General features: G+C 29.1%; 2 protein-coding genes across 2 annotated transcripts; one reads left to right on the plus strand and one right to left on the minus strand.

Annotated features, from left to right (window-relative positions):
• Positions 1–7,284: 7,284 nt before the first annotated feature.
• Positions 7,285–12,736, plus strand: LOC111891449 (2,3-bisphosphoglycerate-dependent phosphoglycerate mutase 1). Its single transcript, XM_023887503.3, has 8 exons — positions 7,285–7,645; positions 8,315–8,586; positions 10,792–11,015; positions 11,168–11,286; positions 11,404–11,560; positions 11,804–11,905; positions 12,034–12,153; positions 12,467–12,736. The coding sequence occupies exons 2-8, from the start codon at positions 8,316–8,318 to the stop codon at positions 12,509–12,511; spliced, it is 1,038 nt and encodes a 345-aa protein (XP_023743271.1). The 5' UTR covers positions 7,285–7,645; position 8,315; the 3' UTR covers positions 12,512–12,736.
• A 905-nt stretch (positions 12,737–13,641) lies between these two features.
• On the minus strand, positions 13,642–15,989 carry LOC111891402 (CRAL-TRIO domain-containing protein C23B6.04c). Its single transcript, XM_023887454.3, has 6 exons — positions 15,720–15,989; positions 15,381–15,462; positions 15,100–15,306; positions 14,601–14,699; positions 14,203–14,445; positions 13,642–14,091 (listed from the first exon to the last, which is right to left on the minus strand). Exons 2-6 carry the CDS (start codon positions 15,444–15,446, stop codon positions 13,819–13,821), a joined length of 888 nt encoding a protein of 295 aa, XP_023743222.1. The 5' UTR covers positions 15,447–15,462; positions 15,720–15,989; the 3' UTR covers positions 13,642–13,818.
• Between the last annotated feature and the right edge of the window lie 293 nt (positions 15,990–16,282).

Consider the following 16,282-nt stretch of genomic DNA (forward strand, 5'->3'; position numbering starts at 1 on the left):
TACTTGATTTATATGTTGTATTTGAGTTGTTATTGTAACATCCCGACTCTCAGGTATATAGTATTTATATATTTATTTTTGGGATTGAAGGAGCGACTCGGCGAGTTGTATGCCCGACTCTTCGAGTAAAGTCGGATTGGCCACGTGGGTTTAATGACCAACTCGACGAGTCAGAGATCCGACTCGCCGAGTTGGCGTTGTACGAAGAAACCCTAAATCTCCGGGTTTGTGTCATATTTAAAGGGCCTTAAGCCCTCATTTCCGCCTCCCTCATCACCCTTGAGTATTGCGATGCAATAACGTCGTACTCTTTCCGCACTACCAAAAAGACCTGCAACATTTAAACTTAACATCGTAAGAAAAAAGCTTAGTGAGTTCCCGAGGATACCACATACCAATATGACCCCCACCTAACATACATGCAAGATTCACAAAGACAGTCTAGCATTCTACATAATATAGTAAGAAGATTAACCTAAATCAAGAGTTGAATCCGACTACTCAAAGCCCTAATGAATCAACTATACGAACTACCTAAACCAAAAAAAAGCTAAACCATAATCTATACCTCAAAACCTCCAAGTTTGATCCAAGGTCAAACTGGTCAAAAGTCAACAATCAACAGTCAAAGTTAGTGGTTGAACCACTACATCGTGCCCAACCCCATGAATGCGATATGGCAACAAGGCGAAAAAATAGACGTGTCTGGAACCCGTCGTTGCACCGTGGCCAACCACCCACCATGCAATGCTGAATGTCCAAAATAGCTTAATGGATTAAGCACTTAACTCTTGACCTCTAGAGCTCAAAAGCTCAGGTCTGATTCTTCTAAAGATCGTAATGGATAAAGTTTCCAAATTTATCTATTAGGACATCATTATAATCCAATATCTAAAACCCTAACTCCATAAATGTCCTAAAAACTCACTTCTCTTAAAGCATGGAGTAAAGAGAGCTCGTGTATGCTTTCTAAACTTGACCAAAAGGTTAGATCTGAAGAGCGTTATGAAACTAAGATCATGGAGTTGTTTAAACTCCCAAGATCAAACCATTAAAGGGACCAAAGCACCAAAGTATGGACCAAAACATCAATATCTCATAAATCTAAAGATGAAATACAATAAATCTTGGAACTTTATGACTTAAAAATGTCCAAAAGGTAGATAAAATTTGAGATCTTCAGTTGCCAAGTTTCAAGGATCAATCTTGTATGAATGTATCACTCCAAAACCACCAAAAAGACTCCAAAATAGATTAAAGGAGAGAGAAGAAACTCAAACTATGAAGAGTGAGGCTAGGGTTTGCTCCCAAGGGCTCCACATGTGATGGAGGTTTAGAAAATGACCTAAAATGTGGAACCATTCCTTTAAATACGAAGAAAACTCTAAATTTATGGGTTTGGGCTGCACAACCACCATGCCATGGTGGTTTTCCCACCATGTCGTGGTGAGGAGCTTTGGCTGATTTCTTCCTACTTTAAGCAATCATAATTTCTTCGTTTCAAATCCATTTTTAGTGATCTTTATATGAACTCTAAAGTATTAACAAACCCCACAATCATTTCTAATTACTTTTGGCTTAATACATACCGAACTAAATCCACTAATTCATGCAAAAAGTCACAAAATATCACTTTTTTCATTTTATCTTTTTTGGCCCCAAAGCACAATTCATGGACTTAAATCACTTAACCAACATTATCAACATCTAATAAGGTTTAAACTTTATTACCTTGAAGCCTAAGACGTTTACTTTTTTAAAGTACATTTTGTTATCCCGAAATTAGAAACATCTTGTTACAAATTACTTAAAAATTAAAATATAGTCTAAACATGTTAAAAAAAACAACACACACACACACACACATATATATATATATATATATATATATATATATATATATATATATATATATATATATATATATATATATATATATATATATATATATATATATATATATATATATATATATATATATATATATAGTCAAGATCAACATAAAACCAAATATTCATCACAAAACCATACAACCACATCAATATAACCAATGTTCATGTATGAACGATGTTCAGTTATGAACAAACATCATGTTTAAAAATGAATATAGTTATTTTATGCGGTTATGTGGTTAATACTTTGTTGGGACGTGTGCTCGAGGAACTTAACTACTCACAATTGCTTTGCGAGAAAAAAATCCACAAATCAACGTTTTAAGACTCGCTAGTCGTTACCACAATACCTAAGTATTATTAAACATTTTGTTAGTTACTAATCATCTTTTCGTAATTAAGATTAGGCTTAAACAAAATATTTTACATGTTATTGGGAAAAACATAAACATAAGTTAATTAAATTAAGGCTTTTGTGCATATCACATAATGTATCTACACAAATACATCTCATCCATGATCCCAATGTTTCATATGGAACGTGTACATGATTTCTTAACATCTTTAACACCATTTAACATGCAATGTTAAAATTGAAATATCATCTAATCATGCAAAACAAATCAGCATGATCTCTCTCTCTCTCTCTCTCTCTCTCTCTCTCTCTCTCTCTCTCTCTCTCTCTCACACACACACACACACACACACACACACACACACACACATATATATATATATATATATATATATATATATATATATATATATATATATATATATATATATATATATATATATATATATATATATATATATATATATATATATATATATATATATATATATATATATATATATATAAAAGATGCACACACAAGACATGCATGTAGATAAACTTCAATCATTTTATTTTGTTGGGATGCATACTCAAGAAACTCAAGTAACATTTGATTTTCGAGAAAAATCCACAAACCAATGTTTTTAGTGTCACTAGTCGTTACCACTTACCACAACACCTAAATATTATTAAACATTTAATTAGGTCCTAACCATCTTTTCATAATTAAAATTAGGCTTAAAAATGTTTTACATGCTATTGGGAAAAAGTTAAACATAACTGAGTCAAACACCATATGCAATGATGCAAACGTTTTTAATGTTACTAAGTCGATTGGCCAACTTAATAAATCGTTCAACTTAAGTTTTAAAGTCGACCAATCAAACTTTGGGTTTTGCCTGGTTGATCCCATGATAATATTATTTGTGGAGTCCTTTTTTCGTTTATAAGTTAACGCTTTGTTCATTTTTACCTAAAAATGTATTTCTCATGGTTTCTTCCGTATGGATGATAATGGAACCGAATCAATCTCATAGAGCATCATAACACATAAATATACTCTAAATTAAGATCTCAACTATTAGTTGCAACCAAGGTTCATTTTTTGAAAACAAGCATAATCAGAATCGAGGTCTTATCATAAATTTTAAATCATGAAACAAGAAGACATAGTCTTCTTCTCATACCATTTAGCTCTCTCTCAGTAGATTATATGATTATCCAATTACTTGAAATCCTAATCTAGTATCTATAAATATCTCATCATGTTCATATTCCTTCGACACTTCATTAAGCCAACAGTATTCTAATTAGACACAAATCACACAATGCGTTTTATTGAAACAATTCAAAAACCAATGCTTTGTATTTTTTAGATAACTATAATATTATTAATTTAAAACTAAAAACTAGTTTATTAATTAAAAAACTTAGAAAATTTACACAAATAGTCATGTGGTTGGCAGAAAATATCACTACAAGTCTTTTTAAGAAAACTAGGTTATAACTCGCGTTAAACGCGGGGAACACATAAAAAAATACAAATGTCTACAGATATTGCATAATAATTATAAAAAAAGTTATGGTTATTGGTATTATTGACATGTGTAGAAAATACATTGAAATCGATAAATATCAATAATCGTTGAAGGGCCTTTTTGCATACAACATTTTTTGTTTTATTAGTTGAATGGTTTTCGTCGTCACATATGGTTATTATATTGGTATATAAGCATAAGTATTCTAATTAGACGTTCCTTCCATAATAAGATTATTTAATTTAAGTTTATATTAACAACCAATATATATTTTTTTTCATTGCATTAAATTTTGACAACTATTTTATTTATTCAAATAAAGTCATAAAGTATAATTTATGGAATGTTAAATGTTATATGGATTTAATTTTAGTATATCATCAATGAAATTTTTTTCTAAATCATGATTAGTTTATTTTAAATTGATTATGAATATAAGTGCTAGCTTTTATGTTTGTTCTTAATTATTTGGTGTTCGCAAGGACTTTACATTAGTTTTGATGCAACTTTGAATATTTTTAATATATCATCAATGTAATTTGGTATATCTTTCAATCATATGAAATATCAAATAATGACATTTCATTACTATTGTGATAATTTAGTTTATATATTGCATTTTTACTAATCTTAACGATCTTATTTTTTTTTAATAACCATAACGCTTCTACTAATCGTACTTACAAATCTCCTAATTTTTTATAATTTTTATCTTACTTTATAATTTTTCATAACTATATTATTTACAAGATTGACTGTCTTAACAGTTAGGGTTTTTTTCTCAATCTACTCAATTTTATATTTCATTGCACAACATTATCGTTTGTATGTCTTATGAAATTTCATTTTAAAAAGGCTTAATGTTTGCATCTTGATGTTTTTTTAATAAACTTGTGTAATATTTATGGTATATATATCTTGTTTGATTCCTCATTAAACGGATATATTTTGGAAAGTAATAATTATAATGGGGTGAAATTATGGATGAATTTCTGAAGAAAATTATTTTGGAGGGAATTGTATTTTGTAAAGTATAATACTATGACAAAATTTGAAATATGTATATTGTTGTGTAAATTTATAAATTTTATTGTTACTATATAAAAGTAAAACAAAGTAGGTTGGTAAGTTAAACAAAAAAATAATTTCAATGAACGTATGTAACTAAAAAACGGAATTTGAAAATGAAATTTAAAACTTAAAAGTATGAAGACATGTGATAAAAAAAAAGTGTGAAAGAGCTTTAACCACATTTGACTAATTTGTTAATGAGAAAGGTGAATTTCAATACGTTCAACAAATTATTTCATGTATGACAAAAGGTGAATTTTATAATCAATGGATTCGAATTGTTTTAAGTAATTATAAAATACACATGTATATTGAAGTGTAGATGAACATGTCATTTTCATGCAAACGACATGTTTTATGGTATCATGTAGAAAAATACTTTAGAAAATAAAATGTTTTAAACATATATACTTAACTTAGATCCTGATCTACCAGGTTCATGAACCGTTTCTCCCTTAAATTTTCAATAATCACTTTCATGAGATTAGTCGACACAACTTGACCAAGAAAATCCGGAACAAAAAAATAAACGGTTGTTGTATTATAAATGTGTAATACAATAAATATTTACGTGATAGAATGTTAAAATAAAATCTTACCAAATGCAACATGAGTGTTCAGATTCATGGCTATCAAATCCCAGAAAGTCACAAAATTATAAGGATTCACCATAATAGCAAAATCATTTGATATATGAACTTTGGTTGTTTTGTAGAAATTATTTTTATGCTTATGATCAACCAACATGTAATCTCCTTCATTTATGGTCCTACGAAGACTACTAATTTCCCTTATAGATCCTTCAACAAAGAGGGTTTCAAACGAACTAATGAGATTTTTTTATTGTTGTTTGTATTATAGTGACATGTAAGTGGAAAAAATGGTTAAGTTTAAAATTTTATAAATTAAAAGCAACATAATAATAAAAAGAAAAAAAAATGTACCTACTCGTAAATTAAAATCATGTCCAAATTGCTCAACACGTTTGGGTTGTATTTTAAGTTTGCTTCCAAAGCAAGAGTACGTGAACACTAATGTTTCAGGTTTACTTGGATGCATCGATGTCAGCAACCTTATCAAAGACGATCTCATTGTGATTGTTTTGTACCATGGGTGTAAAATGAAAGAGAAATAAACAATTAGAATTAGAAAGAACTTTTATATGAAATAAAAAGGGCATATACAATGTATTTATCTATAAAGGGGTATGATTCATAAAGAGATATGAAAGCTATTATAATTGATAACAAATTGTTTCCATATTTAATTTCAAATGATGCATAAATAGATTATATATTATATCCAATTAAAAAAACTAAATGTGTAATAGGATCATACCAAAATATTTTAAAATCATAACAAAAATAACTGGATTCTTATGGCATAATAATTAAAAAAAATCATAATCATCTCTAATATATAAAAATAACATTTTCCTAATTAGTGTTAATTCCAAATATAGTTAATTTTTGTTTTGTTAAAGGTACATAATATATTTTTCTGTTTATTTGAAAAGTTTCAGAAAAGTAGTTAACCGATTGCATGTAATTTGTGAAAGAAAATTGAAATATATGAATACATATATTTGATATAGGAACAAAAAAATAATCGAAAAAAATATAAAAAACGAAAGAAGGTACTAACCTTCTACTGCACAACAGTGAATGTTTGAAGTTGAGAATGATGATGAAAGTTATAAACAATAAGAATGATGTTGTAGGAGAAGATTTGAAGAAAATCAACGATTGAAAATAAATGTGAGCCGCAAATTCAATGATAAATCGTATAAGTATGTAATAATTTGAATCTAATTGTTTGGTATTAATGGTTTCCTAATAAAAATAGATTTTATATTAATGGTTTACTAGTATAAAGAAATTTATATTAATGGATGATATTAATGCCTTAATTGAAATGATTTGCTACTAATATGTTTTTAAAGTTGACGATATTAAAACTTTCATAACCGGAAATTCAAGATTTAAAATATGGAAAAAATTTATTGGAATTATATACATTCCATTTTAACGGATGTAAGTTAATTTTTTTTTTTTTTTTGAAAATTAGAAAGCTTTCATTGGAATGAAATACATTTCATTTGGAGAAGATGATGTCGTCGATTTGATCTAAGGGTAGAAAACATAAGATTGAAATACAATCGAGGGTCCAGATTGTTTAAAATGATGTCATAAGGTTTCTCTTTTAATAAGATTTAAAAATGATTTGTTATTTTTAGCTTTTTAACTCACATAACGAGTCTTTTACTTTTTCTGCCAACCAAAATGACTCATCTATGCGTTTTAAACCTTAAAATGACCAACGATATTAAAAAAATTTGAAAAAAATTTTGAAATTGTATTTTCTACCTACAACACAAGGACCATTTGTGTAATTTTGTCCAAAAACTTATTATATAACACAACACATGTATGATGTATGTTGCCTTTTGAAAACGTGGAAGGTGCAAAAACTAAGCAAGCATAAAAAGGGCGTCTCAACTTTCAATATTTCATTTTTCGTCTTCTTCCATTTTCATCTGCGAAGCCGAAGAATTCTGAATCCCTTTAGAACACCCAATCACCCCCTTGATTTTATCTATGCAAACAAAACAATCAATCACAGAAACACACACAAACCAGAAATTCGCACTCTTAATCAACGACATGTAAACTTGCGTGCTTAACTGGTCTCCCATTGCATCTTCATCTCCGTCAACCTTCACTTTTTCCTTGTAATAAACCCTTTGATCTGCCTAGGTTTTATCGTCATTTCCACTAAAGAATCCATCGCTTCGGGGTATAAATAATGTAAGATCTCTCTTTTTAAAATACCCGCGTTTTAAACCAGTTATTTGATTTCTCTGCCCTTTTTCTGCTTTATTTGGTATACGATTTGAATCGTTTGAGTTTAATTTGACTTCAGTAGTTCAGTTTGTGTGCATACCCATTTGCTAGTATTTGGTTTTGATGATTACATTAATGCATGTACATTTGTCTATGCGAACTTGTAATTAGATCTGAACATAGACTTCTTATTTCAATTACTCAGTTGTTCGCGTATTGACTTTACATCTCCAACTCGACATTTATCAATTTCAATTGTTCATATGTATATTATTGCGATTTTTAGAGCGACAGTGTTCAAATTCTATTTATTGTGATCACTTTGACTTAATTTCCAAAAAAAATTGGAATCAGAATTACGGTTTTCAAAATCTGATGTCAAACAGGTCGTTTCTTGATTCATATTTGTACAAATCTCGAACATTTCTGGAAGCAATGATATAAGTTAAAACCGACTAATGAAGTCACAACCTTTATGCAAAAAGTGATTTTGATTATTTAGTCCACTTTAAATAAGCTGTTATAAATTGCATATATAAGCTTAATCATGATATCATTTACATTTTTAATTTGAATATGTTAACTTGATAGCTTACCACTTGAAATTCATACGTGTTCTTATTTAATTTTCAGAATGGCTGCAACAGCATTTAACGGATGTATTAGTACTATCAAGTCTCATGGGCATAAGAGTAATTTCGCTCTTGATCAAGAATGTCGAAATAGTTCTCTTCGTTTGACCTCAAAAGGTTTTAAGATCAATCTTGAAGTATCTGGAAAAGAACGTTACTGCTTTAGAAAGAGGGGCTTTTCTGTAATTCAAGCATCTTCTTCTTCTCAAACTACAGTATTAGACCAAGTTTCGACCCCATTAAACAACAAAGTGGACACCCCTAAGAAATCAAGTACGGTATTTCCTTTACTTATGTTTCTTATTGACTTAATAGACTTATAATCTGTTGAATATGTTGAGAAAATTTGATTTACTTTGACAGAGGGGTAAAACAGTCATTTAATTTCATTCAGTTCAAAAAAGAAACATTTTCTGTTCATACATCACATCCTAGACTTAATTTGTTGAATATGTTGGGAATATATAATTTACTTTTGACAGAGGGGTAAAATGGTAATTTACTTTCATTCCGGTTCAAAAAAAGAAACAATTTTTGTTCATACAAACATCATTTAACCATACAGAAAAAAGAAACATGCCCTTAATCTATAAGTTGTATATGAGTGTTTCTTGCTTACTTAAGTTGATACATGAAGTAAGACTTAAAAAAAAAAAGAGGGAAAGTAGACTTTCCCTATAAAGTCCTAAACTTTTTTTTTTTTTTGGGAAAACTACAATATAGTCCCTACATATTGACCTCATAATCGATTTAGTCCCTATATATTTTTTTTATTCAATTAAGTCCCAAAAACCGGTAATCGTATTCAATTTAACCCCTTGACCCGGTCAACATGTCATCCAACTTTTGAAAATTACATTTTTGGCCCAGATTTCAAAATTTATTACAAATTTGGTCTAAAATTTACACTTTTGGCCCAGATTTTAATTTTTTTTACAAATTTGGTCCAAAATATACCCTTTTGGCCCAAATTTTAGAATTTTGTTATGAATTCATCATAGTTTTAGTTATTTTTACAACTTTTTTTCTTCAAAAAAAATGTACTCGCCTTTATCTTATATTATTTTTGAAGTGTACTATGAATTTAGGTAGAAAATATAATAATTTACATTAAAACGACAGTTACATAGTGCTAACAATAGGTCATTCATGTTGTGGCATTGTTATCACACAAATAAACCTTATTTTCACACAATAAAGAGACTTAAATTAGTGAAAAACAACTTTTAGTATCATTATTTTTTTTTTGAAGTATACTACTAAGTTTAAGAGCCAAAAAGGACTAATAAGCACATTGTTGTTGACAATAAGCCATTTATGTCAATGTAGCAGTATAACAATGTCATCGTAGCACTATAACACACAAAAAGCATTGTTTTTACAGACAAAAAGAAACATACTTAAAATCTTATGTTATTGGAAATGCTCTAGAAACCGTCAAAATGTACCATGTCAACAATACATAAAACTCTGCCATTTTGTAAACCTAGCAACACTATTGATAAACTTTGAAACGTTTATAAATATGTCCCACTTTTATTTATTGAGCTATTAACTAAGACAACGTATTTTAAAAAGTCTACCTAATGATGTTGTGCTTTAATATCTTCGTTGTACTTAAAAAAAAATCTTTGTATTTGGTTTATGGTTAGGTAGATTGTTCAAAATACAATGCTATAATAAAAATCAATGAAATTAAGCACACTATTATTTCTTGCATTTAACTCTTTCTTTATTTATCATATGTTTTTATATAGAACAAAAAATATATATTGTTTAACATATTAAACAAGTTAAAAAAGAAAATATTAATAAAACTCATTGGTATAAGTTTGAAAATACTGAACATCTATTTTTAATGTTAAATATAACTAAAAAGATTACAATTTTTATTTTTATTTTTATTAATTACTATGCTTCCAAACGATAAACATTCAAATTCATAAAGAAAAAACATTCAAATTTTTTTTGAAGAAAAAAAGTTGTAAAAATAACTAAAATTATGATGAATTCATAACAAAATTCTAAAATTTGGGCCAAAAGGGTATATTGTGGACCAAATTTGTGAAAAAAAAAATCTAGGCCAAAAGTGTAAATTTTGGACCAAATTTGTAATAAATTTTGAAATATGGGCCAAAAATGTAATTTTCGAAAGTTTGATGACCTGTTGACCGGGTCAAGGGGTTAAATTGAATACGATTACCGGTTTTTGGAACTAAATTGAATAAAAAAAATATATAGGGACTAAATCGATTATGGGGCCAATATGTAGGGACTTTATTGTAGTTTTCCCTTTTTTTTTTTTTTGTTTTATCCTTCCATTTTCCCAAAGTTTGCATCATTTTCTAGATATTTTTAAACATTATTTACCCACATAACATCCGTCATTCGACAACACTATTCGTTGCAAAAAGATTATATATATTTTTGTGAAAATACCAAAAAAACAATTAATTGAAGGATGAAAGATTTTTTTAGGTGAAGCGGCATTGATATTGATTAGACATGGCGAGTCTCTATGGAACGAAAAGAATTTATTCACGGGTTGTGTTGATGTGCCATTGACAAAAAAAGGAGTGGAAGAAGCGGTTGAAGCCGGTAAAAGAATAAGCAATATACCCGTCGACATGATTTATACATCCGCACTTATTCGTGCACAAATGACCGCCATGCTTGCCATGACTCAACATCGCCGCAAAAAGGTAGCCACTATCAGTCCTGTCACTATCACTGTCAGTCTGTCACTATTACTGTCATCTGATTTCATAAAACATATATTGTCGTTGTCACTGTCATTGTCTCTATTTGTGTCATCTGATTTAATAAAAGATCTACTTTCTTGACCGCTTTGTAGGTACCTATTGTCTTGCATAACGAAAGCGAACAAGCAAAATCTTGGAGTCAAATTTTTAGTGAAGAAACCAAAAAGCAATGTATCCCGGTTGTTACCGCTTGGCAACTTAACGAACGAATGTAAGAATTATTTTACTTTTTTTTTTTTTGAATAATTTACATGTGTTATGTTGCAAGAATACCCGGATTTCAAAATTTTAAATTTTTTAAGCGGCTTTTTATTTTCTTGGTGTTTAGGTATGGGGAATTACAAGGACTAAATAAGCAAGAAACTGCTGATAAATATGGAAAAGAACAAGTTCATGAATGGAGAAGAAGTTTTGACATCCCTCCACCAAATGGTGAAAGTTTAGAAATGTGTGCAGAAAGAGCCGTTGCATACTTCAAAGAACACGTAAAAAGATTATATAATTTTATTTCATACTTTGTATTCTTTAAAATAAAATCTTTTATTGTAACAAGTTACAAAAAGAAAAAACATTATACTTTTACAAGTTTTGTCGTTTAACCACTAATACTCTAATCTTTTCCAATCAAACCATAAAAGCTCAAACATTTATTATAAATTAGTCATTGATCGATAATCATACACACATAATATTGTAAAAAAATTAATTCCAAATGGGGAATTTTTTAGATTGAACCACAACTACAAGCTGGAAAGAATGTAATGATTGCTGCACATGGGAATTCTTTGAGATCCATCATAATGTATCTTGACAAATTAACTTCTCAAGAGGTGAGTTTTTGATTTTTTTTTTTTTTTGTTACATGGTTTTGTGTCGTTCTTGTTATTAAGTTTAATATCTGGTTTCTTGATCTATAAAAAGATTGAATAATTAAATAATAATCGCATATTGTTTGTAGGTTATAAGTTTAGAACTTTCTACGGGTATACCAATGCTTTATATTGTTAAAGAGGAAAAATATATTAGAAGAGGAAGTCCAGCTGCACCAAGTGAGGCAAGCGTTTATGCTTATACCAAGGTGAATTAATGAATTATATTACTTTGACTTTTTTGTCAAACAACTTATTTTAATAATGAATTTTTATAATATAACTTGTTACGCAAGAAAAGCATTTGATAATTAACGCAAAAAGGTAAAATGATATAAGTAAGATATGGTTTTATGGTTTTATGTATTGTTCCTTGATACAAAACCAAGTAATACAAAATAATGATTTTTTTAAACGTTCAAAAAAAGAATAATTGATTATTTACTTCAGAAAACATTTAAGTTGCTAAATCGATTAATATTTTGGGCATTTATTTAACATGGGTTTGGGTCTTTATTGTAGAATTTGGCTCGATACAGACAGAAGTTAGATGAGATGGTTCATTGATGATTCAGCATGTTATACAGTCATGTTCATGAAACTATCTCCATTTTTATATCTATTTCTCATCTTCATTTTGTGGGACCCATCATAGTTATATGTTCAGTGTTCTAGATTTTCAGTGTACTTTTTTTTTGTCTTTTTTAGGATGCAAGATTGTATAGTATGTGGTAGAAAGTGGAAAATAATGTATGGGCTCCAATATCTATGCTTCTATTTTGCTTTTTTGTGTCTTTGTATCTTGTCTAAGACTTTCTTTTTTCTACTTTAAAAAGGAAATGTATCCCTTTAAACCAATGAACTTAAACGGAGGTTTATTGTCTCTAAGCTAATTGTTTTTTTTATATATATATAATGAGGGTAAATCCACATTTGCCAACGTTTTATAAAGCAAGATGATTGGACAAGATTTTCAAGATAGTTTCTTTGTTTGTGCTACATGAATGCAAACAAGATCATAAAATAATACCTTCATTATCCTCTTAAATCAAAATTTGATTAAGCAAAGACTCATTTATTTAATTTTCAATATTTTGAAAATCAAATGTCGACGTTAAACAAATTGCACTAATTATATACAAAATGTATTTTGTTGATAGTTTTTGTATCGATAAACAAGTTGCATTAAATACACACAAAAAGGATATCGGAAAATGCTTTGAACTTTGTATATTTTAATGAAGTTTTGAACTTTATGATGCATATCGAATAAAACATTTAGCTTTGTGATGTATATTGAATACAACTTTTATATTTGTTGTGATGTATATTGAATAAAGTTTTTATGTTTATTATGTGTATCCAATAAAGCTTTGAACTTTTTGGAAGCAGTCTTCCTACCCTTAGATAGAGAGAGTTTATTTCCTATCTCCCCTTTTTCCCATTCTTAAGATGATATGAGTAATTGTTATTGTTATTGTTATTTATGTATATCAAATAAAATAAAAGATTGAAACTTTTGATATATATCGAATAAAAGTTCGAACTTTTTTGATATATATTGAATAAAGCTTTTGACTTGGTTATATATATCATCAAAATACATCACAAAGTTCAAAACTCGTTATTTTCTTATCATTTTCATTATTCTAAAATTCAAATTCCGTTGATCATTTGTAAATAAGAACAAGTTGCTCTAAACACATATAAAAAGCATTGCATAGATTTAACATGATTCTTCAAGACTTTCTTCTTCTTTCTTGAAAAGGTCAAAAACCTAAAAAACTAAAATCTCTAAAATACTTAACCCATTAAAAAGTCAAACCAAATCCAATTCCATTCAAGTCAGAAAGTCAAACCAAATCCAATTCCATTCAAGACGTTCCTTTCTTGCTATTGGAATTCGAATCGACATTGGGCTCTGAGCATTTTTCTCCACTATGAAAGGCAATCCTTTTTGCATCATCTTCTATCATCTTCTCCGCATATTTCTTAATATCAAAATATTCTTCATCTTTTCCACCAAATGCTGACTCAAGTTCATCCATGCAAAACAAATTGTCCATAATGCCCTTCGTATTTGGATCATCTGCATAAACGAATTTCACTTTGTTTGCTGTCTTCGGCTCTAGGAAAGGTTTTACCATCTGCAATTCCACATTTTGAAAGTATTATTAATTATGTATCTTTTTCATTTCTTTTATTCAAAAAAAGGTGTAGTAGAAATAGAATAGATGATAAATTATATTCATGCATACCTTATAAAAAGGTTCAAAGAATTTGGGTGGATTATATAGAATTGCTAACCCGAGTCTTTCTGGATATTGATTTTGTAAGATATTTGCGGTTTCCTTTGTTGAATTTATTGATATGTTTGACAAATTAAATCCATGAAAATCAATCAACCAAATCATTTGTTCTTGATCGGAAGGCAAATTTTGTATCGCGTTCTCCATGCAATACACCAAATACTTTATTTGCGATTTTGTTGACTTGGAATTCTGTGGTTAAAAAGTCAACAAAACAAGTTCGTGTATAAACACTTTAGAATAAAATAAAACTCGACTTCAAAAGAAAAAACACTTTTACTATATTACCTCAAGGTTTCTAAAAAGTATTGATTTGACCTCTAAAGTTAAAATATATCTTTTTTTACCTGGAATTTAGGCCTCATAACAAGAACTACCCTCCCTTTTTTGTCTGTAAAACTCGACCTGTAAATTTTCCCGGTTTCAGCCTCGGCAGCAACATGTTCCTGAATCGAATCAAATGTAAAAATGTCTGTAAGTGTGAATGTTACCGTAACATGTGACTTCCGACTGTTGTTGTTACTGTACCTGTTGTTGTTACTCTAACTGTATAAGTTACAGTAACATGTGACTTCGGTAACTGTTGTTGTTACTGTAACTGTTACCATAACATGTGACTTCTGACTGTTGCTGTTACTGTTATTGTATTTTATGAACCTAGTATTTTGTTAACGTGACATGTGACTATGATGTTAACTTGACATGTGACTATTGTAATTTTTATTGTGACTTGTGACCTATTAAACGTGACCCTAATGTGGCATCATGTGTCATTTGAGTATATGGTGTATAAAAAGGTGGAATTTTTTAATTTAATTTATTTATTTATTTTTTGTGAAAACTTACCCAACGAATCTCTTCGGGTTTATAATTCATTCGCCAAATCAAGGAACTTTCGAGCATTTTTACAGCCTTTTTAACGTTCCAATTTCGTGCTCTTAGATATCTTGATATTGATTCATCAGAACAAAAACGAGAAAACTCATCTGGACGATGCTGTTTGATCTTCTCGAGTGATTTCTGTTTCTTGATCGTGTCACGGACCTCAATGATCTGGAAATTAAAATAAATGCGATTTGTGTTAATTTTGATTATGTTAAACAAATTTGAAAGTTTTTAATACGAACCATTTTCTGTTCATCTTCTGGCGTCAACGCGACATTTGAGTTTGATTTCTTTGGTTGCAGATTCATAGCTCGATTGGAGATCCTGCATTTTTTTTTATCAAAACTTCAATCAACGATCAAACGTTTACCGATAATTCAAATTGAAGAAATTTGGGGTGATCAGAAATCAAGATAAGATTAAATACAAAAAGTCAACTTCATTCATGTCGTTTACAGTTAAAATTTCAAACACCAAATTAGCCAATTCAACAGATTTTTACACAAATTCAAACACCCACTTCAGTAAAGTCGATCAAATACAGACTCGATTACAATTGAATCGAAGGTAAAAGCGTTTACCTTGTTGATCTGGAATCTGGGGTTGTGAAGACGATATGAACAGGAAGTTTGCAGGGATCTGGAGACCCAACAAATTAAAAACAATTAAAGGGAGAAATCGATGTGTTATAGTGTTATTATATGTTTCTTCTTGGGGATTATTGGAGGATCCAATGTGGTGGGAGTGGTTGAAGAAGAACAATTGGGTGATGATCATGATTTGATGAGTTTAGAAGTAGAAAACTTCCACACATTTGGAAACACGTAATGGTGTTGAATCCGACAAAGATAAACAATACATCCAAATAGTCTATTGTGAAATGTCAGAAATGAGAAATCTTTGGGCCCTATTGATCAATAATTTCTTTTTATTTATGGTATTTTTTAGTAGCAAAGTTTTCTTATTATAGTAATCGATTTTCAAATGTGCTGCAATTTTTTTTAATTAACTAAAATTGCATATAAATTTGTTGTTTTTTTTTAATGATTCGAATCAATTTCATAAAATGCAAATGGACAAACTTGGCCTTTTGTGTGTGTAATGGTTATATTGTATAGCAAATTCTTGATAATCAATTTTCATT

Source organism: Lactuca sativa, chromosome 6 (genome assembly GCF_002870075.4).
Source record: "Lactuca sativa cultivar Salinas chromosome 6, Lsat_Salinas_v11, whole genome shotgun sequence".
In the NCBI taxonomy this organism is placed as follows: domain Eukaryota; kingdom Viridiplantae; phylum Streptophyta; class Magnoliopsida; order Asterales; family Asteraceae; genus Lactuca; species Lactuca sativa.

Excerpts from the sequence above, each read along its gene's own strand:
- LOC111891449 (XM_023887503.3), top strand. The coding sequence starts at position 8,316 with ATGGCTGCAACAGCATTTAACGGATGTATTAGTACTATCAAGTCTCAT. Across the intron at positions 11,561-11,803 it reads TTGCATACTTCAAAGAACAC|ATTGAACCACAACTACAAGC; the intron begins GTAAAAAGATTA and ends GGAATTTTTTAG. Across the intron at positions 12,154-12,466 it reads GCGTTTATGCTTATACCAAG|AATTTGGCTCGATACAGACA; the intron begins GTGAATTAATGA and ends TCTTTATTGTAG.
- LOC111891402 (XM_023887454.3), bottom strand. The coding sequence starts at position 15,446 with ATGAATCTGCAACCAAAGAAATCAAACTCAAATGTCGCGTTGACGCCA. Across the intron at positions 14,446-14,600 it reads TTATGAGGCCTAAATTCCAG|AATTCCAAGTCAACAAAATC; the intron begins GTAAAAAAAGAT and ends TTTTAACCACAG. Across the intron at positions 14,092-14,202 it reads TCTTTGAACCTTTTTATAAG|ATGGTAAAACCTTTCCTAGA; the intron begins GTATGCATGAAT and ends GTGGAATTGCAG.